At 51.5% G+C, this 9655-nt stretch overlaps 1 protein-coding gene across 1 annotated transcript; it reads right to left on the reverse strand.

The window, feature by feature from the left end:
- Window positions 1-5789: 5789 nt before the first annotated feature.
- On the reverse strand, window positions 5790-7510 carry CHST12 (carbohydrate sulfotransferase 12; the record flags this gene model as incomplete). The annotated part of the gene is made up of 1 exon (XM_084248881.1): window positions 5790-7510. The coding sequence occupies one exon, from the start codon at window positions 7508-7510 to the stop codon at window positions 6251-6253; it is 1260 nt and encodes a 419-aa protein (XP_084105007.1). The 3' UTR covers window positions 5790-6250.
- Window positions 7511-9655: the final 2145 nt, after the last annotated feature.

Raw genomic sequence — 9655 nt, forward strand, 5'->3', positions numbered from 1 at the left:
CCGAGGAGTGCCGGCTCCTCTGCTCTACACACTTCTCTCTCGAGCTCCCCGCCCAGCAACCTCTCCCAAGTCTGCTGTCCTTGGTGACCGCGGACTGAAAACCCCTTTCCAAAACACACATCAGGATGTGTCTCCTGACCCGCAGCTCTTCTGGTGTCCGTGGAGGCTGTTCCAGCCTCAGTGCTGGTTGAAGGGGTGCAAAGTGACCACGGAATGAGGGTGGGCGAAGGGGCTAATTCAGACACGAGCACTTTGACATCCTGTCTCCCCACTCAGCTCTGTCACTTCTGGATTTCTCATCTTTCCTGTTTTCATTCCTCCGACAAGCCAGTTAAGCACCACTGCATGCCAGGCCTGACGGTTAAGTGTCCCCCACCCTGGTGCTGAAGCAGAGGGGCAACATGGAATCACATGTGGGACTGCACGGAGGTCTGGGTTGGCTCAGGGTCAGCCCATGCTAGGGTCTGAACCCCACTCTTTTCTTACCATTTTCATCTAGCTTGAGTTTAGACTCAGTTTTCTCTCCAGGCAGAGTGAGCATCCCACTTTGTCATGAGATCGCCAGGGTACCCCTCACAGGTGCCAGGTCACCCAGGACAGGTCTCCTAGCCTGTGTCAGGAGTGGCTTCTCCCCAATGGGAGGTTCTATTTCCTTCAGCCTGTGGTTTGGGGGGTTAGAAATGAGACTTCTGGTGAGACTCACCAGAAACCACCCTGGTCTGGGATTGAGAAGGGGTTTCACTGGAAGACTTGCTCCTCCCATTCCACCCCCACCAGGGGCAGCAGATATAGGGTTGGCCCAGCAAGGTACAGCTCTGCCTTCATCAGGGAAACGACGCAATTTCCGGAAGCATAGTCAATCGTGGAGCCCTACTATATGCTGCTTTCATATGTCATCTTCAGTGAGCATTTTTGATAATAAAAAGAGTTGCAATTCAGTTCTGTAAAAAATTAAATATAGTGGGCCTCTCTGGTGGCACAGCGGGTTGAGCGCTGTGCTGTGAAGCTGTCTGCAGACTTTGCAGCGCCAGTTCAATTCCTGGCCAGCCAGGGAGATTCCCACATGTTGTGCAGACCTCTCCTGCCTCGCCCGCTGCTCTGTCTGCTCTGTTCTGCTCCCCACTCTGTCTCTGGTGAATTCTCTCACCCTCCCGTGCCTCTGACCTGTACCCCAGTTCTTTTTAAAAAAAAGAAGTTAAAAAAAATTAAATTAGAGGTCGTCTGGACCTCTCTGGTGACACAGGCGGTTGAGCGCCGCACTGTGAGGCTGTCCACAGCTTCTGCAGTGCGGGTTCGATCCCAGCCAGCTGGCTGGCAAGAATCCCACATGGCAAAGCGGACCTCTCCTGTCTCGCCTGCTGCTCCCTTCAGCAGTGTATTTCTTTAGTCTGCCTGTTCTGTTCCCCGCACTGTCTCCAGTGAATCCTCTCACTCTCCCGCGTATCTGGCCTGTACCCAGGTTCTTGTATAAATATAAATAAATCTTTAACAAAAATTAAATATTGCTTACCATCTGATCTAGCAACTCCACTTCTGAGTCTATACCTTCAAGAATGGAAAGCCAGAACTCAAATGGATATTGGCACATCCATGTTCACAGCAGAACTGTTCACAACAGCAAAAGGTACAAAACCCAAGTGCCCATGATAGATAAATAGATAAGAAAGACATGATCCATCCAGACAAAGGCGTGTTATTCAGCCTTAAAAAGGAAAGACGTCGTAACACCTGCTACCACACGCATGAAGCCTGAGGCCTTCTGCTGAGTGAAATAAGCCTGTCACAAAAGGACAAATATCATGAGATCTCTGGTCAGAGCCTGGAAAGAGGTTGTGCCTGCATCACTCTTTGTTCGTTCACCGACCTGATAAGCAGAGTCATGGAGGGCAGGCAGGCTGGACACTTAGTTCTCGCAGCTGCTGTCTTGTGGTGTTCAAAGAGCTACCACCCTCACCCTCAGGCTGTCACTGCTGTCCACCCACATCCCAGGGGGAGGCCTCCCTGTCACCTCAGGGGAGAGGGCAGAGCCTTGCAGGGCAGACCATCCTGACTGGGGGCAGCGCCTCTGATGGCCTCATCTTCACCAAACCATTGCCAAAGCGCACACATGCATACTAATCTCTCTGGGAAGAGAGAGTGAGAACGCAACCCTTGCCAAAAAATCAAACTCAGGGCCTCCCCGGTGGCGCAGCGGTTGAGCGCTGGGTTGCGAAGCTGCCCGCAGCCTCTGCAGCGCCGGTTCGATCCCTGGCTTCTCCCCGGCCACCGGAGGAGGGTCCCACATGGCGCTCAGACCTCTCCTGCCGCCCGCTGCTCCCCTCAGCCGTGTCCTTCGGTCCTTCTGCCTGCTCTGCTCCCCGCTCTGGCTCTGGTGAATTCTCTCACCCTCCTCACTTCTGACTGTACCCAGTGCTTGTATAAATAAATAAATCTTTTTTAAAAAAAAAATCAAACTCAAAATTCTTCAAAAGTGGAAATTCCTTCAAAACATAATGAAAGCAATAGAGCAGAACTTACCTACATATTCATTAGAAGCTGTTATGCGAATATGCTGAATGAACGCATGAAAACGGATAGCAGACATTAGAGGCGTAAAGAAGGACAGCATAACATGCACACTCACCCCACACACATGCACACACCCTCCAGACATGCCCCACAACCCTGCCAAATACCTGGTGAGGTACAAGATGCACAGCGCCCTAGGCTGGAGGCCCAAGTCTAGGACAGGTGGGGCCTGGCCCCGGTTCAGGTGTGGGGCGAGCCCCCCGCACCCCGCTGCCTGACTGTACATGGGCATAGTACGCTGGCCACCATGCTGGAGGCGCAGGAAGGATACCCGGCACATCATTTTGTGCCACAAACCACAGCATCATTAGGACTGGGGGTAAATGTACTGATGAGACTTGGAGGACAGAGGCAAACAGTTCAAGAATGTTAAGTTCATGGAATTGTTTGGTTAAATTATCTAACTGTACAATATCAATTTAAAAACTTTTAATAGTATTTCTTAGCAGAAAAAACGATATAGAGCTCAACTTCTCTACAAGATATTGTTCTGTGGGTTAGGCAAAGGGCAAAGAATGAGAGGAATAGGAGTTCCCAGGCACACGGCCCAGGAAGGCGCTGAGGGAGACTCCCCTCTCTCCCTCGAGTCCGTCTTCCTTCTCTGCCATTGGACCTCAGCCTCAGGCAGCAGCTGGGACCTGGCAAGGGCACATGGGTGGGTGTGTGGATGCACCTGGCATTTTCTCCAACCAGCCCCTGGACCTCCAACAGCCCTCCAACAGCCCTGCAAATGTGTCCCTGACACTCAGGGAAGTCAACCTAGGAAAACACTGAGAAGACCCAGCGATAAAGCCACAAATGAGACGCGTCTTGTCCTTGAATTGCTCACTGCCTGGTGTGTCTGAGGTCTGTCTGAACACCACAGAAGGAGTGCCAGGCTCACCCCAATGGGGTAAGAGGTACTGTGAAATCATGAGGTGGTTACTTTAAACATCATGGCTTTTTCGGAAGAATACATTACTCAAAATTATAACACAGGAGTGAAACCCACAGTGTTAGGTATCCGTAAGGCAGATGAAACTGTTCCATGCGCTCTTCTCAAGACATTCTCTCAACTCACTTCTAACATTGTGACATGTGACTTGCAGGACAAAGGCACCGGTCAAATCTGTGTTTCACACAGAGTGGTTTATAAAAAGTTACTGATCAGAAGAAAGGTCTTTGCTACATTTTCCTAATTTCTTCCTGCTTCTCTCTTCCTTCACAGGGAAGACCCTGCCCTGCAGAGGCATGAAGCAGCCTCCCTGTAATCAAGCACTTGGCTGACCCTGCCCCCAGGGAAACGTATTGCTAAGTAATGACCATCTCTGGCATTCCCAGCCCCGTTCCTCATACCTGAGAAAAGGCCAGAAGGAAAAGGTGGCACCTCTTCCCCAGAGTGGACCTGCCCTTCCAGTCACCAGGCCCTGCCGCATCTTCTTCACCCCACATCCCGGGTGTGGCCCCTTCCCTGCGGGTGCCTACAGCTGCCTGCTGACTGGTTTCTCTGTCCCTTCACTCCACACACCCACATCAGACAGACTCCAAAGCACCCAGACTCCTCCAGCCCAAAACCTCAACACCTCGCTGCTGCCTTTTAAGTGAAATTTCAATTGCTGGCCTGTCCTGTCAAGGCGCCAGACTCCACACCCCGTCTCCTCTCAGAGCCTGCGACCTGACAGGTCCCTGTGGGTGGGGATGAAGCGCACCCACCATGGTTGCAGTCGCGCCCAGTTCCAGGTCCTGCCTCTCCCTAGTCTTTGCTTGCTGTGTCACTAGAGAAGACACTAATAATCTCAGAGAGGAGATTAAAGGAGCAATAAATGCCAGCAGGTATTACCTACCGTCCCCATACATGATGCTACCCACGCTACCCTGAACAACAAAACCTCACCCACCCTTCTGGTCAAGCCCAAAGACCACTTCCTTCTCAGGAGGCCTGCCTTCATGCTCTCCCCTGACACACTGTCCTTGAAGGCACTGGTGTAGGACGGGGTCCCGCTCTCTCACACATTAGATCACGAAGTTCCCAGAAGGCAGAGCCACCTTGTCCACTTGGTGATCTAACGCCCAGCTGGTGTACAAGGTGACAGACAATTTCTGGGGGAACAGGTGTCCAGGCAGAGAGCCAGACGACAGTGGTCCTGCAGCTAATTATTCTAAAACTGGACTCCTTGGGTTTAGTATCTTTGCTGTGTTTTGTTTTTATAAAAATGAGGGGGGCCTCCCTGGTGGCGCAGCAGGTTGAGCACAGCACTGTAAAGCTGTTTGCAGCCTCTGCAGCGTGGGTTCGATCCCAGTCAGCTGGTGAGAATCCCACATGGCGCGGCAGACCTCTCCTGTCGTGCCCGCTACTCCCCTCAGCAGTGTATTTCTGTTGTCTGCCTGTTCTGCTCCCTGCTCTGTCTCTGGTTAATCCTCTCACTCTCTGTGCCTCTGGCCCGTATCGCAGCTCTTGTATAAAAATAAATAAATCTTTTTAAAAAATAAATAATAAATAAAAATGAGGGCTTCATACAAAGGAAAGCAGATGGTTTCTAACACCAGGGAGTCTCAAGTCTGGGAAGGGAGTCTCAGTACCACCTCTGAGCCAGGAAAAGCAGGGACACACACACTCAGACTCAAGTGGAGCTTTTCTAAGTGTACTGCCCACACCTCTGTGGGCACTGCTGACCAAACGCTACAGACAAAAAAGACAAGGTCAAACATGACACCCAAAAACCACACAATCACTGTCAACTCCTCACCATTACAGACTCACAGCAAAAACTGCAAAGGAACGTGACCCAGATGTTGAAAGAGAGTCTCCCGAGACTAGAACAGACAATGGTGACAGGTGCAGTCACGTCCTCAAGGGGATCCTCATGGAGCTGAGGCCAAGCAGCCACGCCATAGCCCAATCACTCTGGGCTTCACCTTGCTGATGCTGGAGAAACGGACCCTAGGGTGAATTCCTACCTGCACCCAGCCCTGATCTAAAAATGAAAGGGGACAGTTGGAGTTAAAACCCTGCTGCTCTAACTGTGACCTGGAAGGACAGTTTTCCTCTGACTGGATCTCAAATACCAAACCCTTGCTTAACCATGTTCCCTTTGCAGCTCTATCACACAATAAAGGGCTTTCACTTTTGAAGGGTTTGTCTGCTACCTTTTTACAGAGACAGGTAAGGCCTGATTTCAAATTTATGCTCCTTTTTTTTCTGAAGACAACCCAGGAAAACCTCAAATCTCCCTTCCTAGAGTCGAGTTTCTGGGGCCTGGCTGTCAGCCATCACCACTCCTGCAGCGATCTCACCACCAGAATAAGCACCAGGGCAGGCAGAGCAGATGCGACTCTTTACTCCATTATTCTCCTCGCCACTTTCCATATTAAATATCTGAAATATATTAATCTTAAAAAAACAATATTAACACCGTACTCAATGAATAGAGGCAGTGGAGTCAACAATGAGTCTAGATTGCAAAATCGTAGATTATTTTAAAAACTGGAGTGTGGGTGTGGCCAATTCCAGGAGCACTGCGGAACTGCAAAGTGCCAAACCGGGGAGGAAGCGAAGTCCTAGGAAAATATGTGTGGCCACTGGTCACTCCGCCCTCAGGAATATGGCCATGGCTCAGCAGACCCTTCATTTGAAGTCACAACATCAGCACAGTTTTTTGTTTTGTTTTTTTTTTTGGTGTCCAGGATGTCCCCCTAAAGGCCTCTAGTCTCTAAGCAGGTTCTCAGGCTTAGGGTAGCCAAAGAGAACAAAATCTGCCTCATAGAGTTTGTACAGCTGCTGCCTCCAGGCCAGGGGAATCTTGGCGAACCAGTCCTCCTCCCAGCTGCTGGCAGTTCTGTTCCGGTAGCTGGGGGGGAAGTGTAGGTTCTTGTCCACCTTGAGGAGCCGCAGCAGCTGGGCAGCGTCCTGGTCCAGCGTCTCCAACTTCCCCACAAAGTCATAGTCGATCTGGCAGGGGTGACAGAGACGGTGCACCTGCCGCCAGTGCTCGTTGAAGGGCCCCAGCTTCTCCGTGTGGGGGTCCAGCAGGTACTGGATGAAGTTGGAGAAGGACACCTTGAGGCCCGCGCTGAACGCCTCGCTGACCGAGGCGGGCAGGCTGGTGTGGTTGGAGTACATCTGCAGCATGGGCACGGCGAACTTGCGGTAGAACTCTTCGTTCTCCAGCTCAAACTTGCTGCGGAAGGCCGAGATGAGGCGCACGAAGGGGTCCCGCACGAAGAGGAACTTGGTGTACTTCTTGAGCTTGATCTTCATGAGGTGGCGGGAGAACTTCCCGTAGCGGCGCCAGAACTTGTTGAAGGTCAGGTGCGTGCTGGAGTTGTGCACATACTCCCGTGGGATGTCCAGGGGGTCGCGGTAGGGCACGCCCTGGTCCAGGAGGCTCTCGCTGAGCACGATCATCACGCGCTTCCAGTTGGTGCAGGCCACCTTGGGCACGTAGCAGTAGATGACGCCGTGGCGGTCGTCCACGATGAGGTGGTTCAGCTCATAGTTGGGAATGTCATCGAAGGAGCGCTCCTTGGCCGGGAACACGAAGCTGGCGTTGGCACAGAACTCCCGCAGCACGCTCCTCCTCTCCGCCTGCCGCTCCACGGGGTCCGGGTTCTGCTGGGCGTCGTGGGTGGACCAGTCGTAGCCCCGCACGCTCTCCTCCATGTTGCCCAGCACGGGTCTGCCGGAGACGGGCGGTGGCGGCTGCTCCGTCTTTTTACTGGAAAGGACATTCTGCTTCGTGTCAGAACTGAGGAGCTTCTCCAAAAACTCGTCCACATCAGCTGAGAGCTCCTTCTCCGGCCCCTGCCCCGGGGTGGGGAGGGGCCCTGGAGAGTGCGGCCTGGAGACCGCTGTGTGCAGGTAGAAGTGGGCAGTGCCCACGTTGTCCCAGTATACGATGATCAGCAGGATCATGAAGACCGACCCCAGGGCCAGCCACAAGCGGAAGAGCCGGGGCTTGGTCATTCTGGCCCTGGGCAGGGCAAAGCCCTTTCTCCTAGACACCCTCACTTCAGCCTCATGTAGAGATGGGATGGTGGGCTCTCAGGAACCTGGAAAGGCAATGAAAGACCAAGTTAAGGACCCAGGTCCACTGAGGCTCCTCTCACGGCAGGGGCACTGACCCATGTGCTGTGATGTCCTGCATCCTCTGTCTCCTTTGGTGTCCCTGCCTCTTCCCTCCCAACTCCTCCCCAGTCCCTTTGAAAGTCTTTCTGCTGGGCTGTGCAGCCCAGAACTTTGAGTGATGTGCCTGATACTGCCTAGAAGGGCCAGAAAGGATGAGTATGACTGAGGAGGTGGCAGAGACCCTTATCATGACAGTGAGAAGTGGGGAGCCTAACAGACCAGGCACATGGGGCTCTGGGGAAGACGTGTGGACAATGAAGAGAGTGCAAGATGTCCAAACAAACAAATGGTGATGGATATTAAAGCTTAGTACAAGCTACGGTTTAAAAATGATAAAGACAAACCCACACCCAGAAAAACCCTTTTGCTGTATATACTTAAATATTAACTTACCTCTCCCTAACTTACACTTATGGGTAAACTTGCAAGAGCCTGGGCCCAGCATATGGGTAAAGACACAGTGTGGCCATGCACCCTTGCTCCCTGGGTGGAGAGGCAGAGCCCACACCATTATCAGGGCTGAGCACAAGGTCAGTGGGAGTAGAGGCCCATCAAGCTGCTGAAAGGGGGCCCCCGCGAGGGCTCTGGGCTCTAGCACTGTTAGTGCTCCCTGGGGAGGAGCCAAACAGCAGCAGCAGTTCTACAACTGAAGATGGGGAAGGGCTGCCTGATCTTCAAAAACAAGCAGAAGTATGCCAATGTGAGTGCAGGGGTCCTCAGTCCATGGGTAGGGGTGACCACCAGGCCCAGCCAGCTCTTGGGGAACAGGGAGGCCAATCCTTGTGTCTGGAGAGATTCAGGCCAGACAAGAGCTAATGTAGCTGTAGCTGACAGAGGTGAAACAGTGTGCTTTGCACACAGCTGCCAGATGGTGTGACCAGCTCCCTCTGGGTGTCTGGGTGTGAATAATGAGGACGGCAACGCTATAGCAGCTATAGACCAGAGGACAGTTATAATTATACACTTTTATAACTTGTTTTTAAAATTAGATCCTAAGTACCCATGTCATGAAGTTTTTCAAGATCACACCTTCTTAAGGATATGACAGTGAACATTTTTTTGAGATGACGTTTAAAAAAAAAGTTTGCTGACAGCTGAGAAAGCAACAACAGGAAAAATAAAACATCAAATGATTTGAGGGATTAGTTTCCCACTTTAAGATGAACACTGAAGGCCTCCCCTGGTGGTGCAGCCGGTTGAGCACCGTGCTATGAAGCTGTCCACAGCCTCTGCAGCGCTGGTTCATTCCCAGCTGGCCTGCAAGGGTCCCACGTGGCACAGCAGACCTCTCCTGTCTCACCCGCTGCTCTCCTCAGCAGTGTATTTCATCAGCCTGCCTGTTCTGTTCCCCCGCTCTGTCTCTGGTGAATCCTCTCACCCTCCCAAATATCTGGCCTGTACCCTGGTTCTTGTATAATCTTTTTTTTTTTTTTTAAAAGATGAACATTGATAAGCAAAGTGGTCTTGAAATCAGAGTCACACCCAAGGCCACGGTCAAGAATCTTCTGAGTACCTGCAGTGTGAGAAGCAGATGAGACCATTTCCGGGCTGCTGACCCAGCACTTAGCTAATGTTTCAGCTGAGAGGCCACACGCGCACATTAACAAATACAGCACTGCCAACCTTTTGTAAAACCCCTCTCTTTACAGATAATTTAGTTAAGACTCCAGTGTAATTGCCAGGAAAAGATATGGTGACATATTTTTAGGATAATAACAATAGCACAAATGGCAGTTGCTATCCGAAGCTACTACTATGTGCCGCACATTCACTTCCACACGTGCCCTCCACACACATTCTCAGCGCAGCCTCAGCATCTCAGGGTTGAGGAATCTGAGGCTCAGAGATGTCAAATCAACATCTGACCTCAGATCTGACAAAAATCCAGTTCCCCTCCTCTCCACTCCCTCAGCTTTCTTACTGTTAAAAATGTTCTTTCTTCTAAAACAGTGTTACTGAGGTACAGATAATACACAAAATACT

The sequence above is a fragment of the Talpa europaea genome (genome assembly GCF_964194135.1).
Source record: "Talpa europaea genome assembly, chromosome: 12".
NCBI classification, from domain to species: Eukaryota; Metazoa; Chordata; class Mammalia; order Eulipotyphla; family Talpidae; genus Talpa; species Talpa europaea.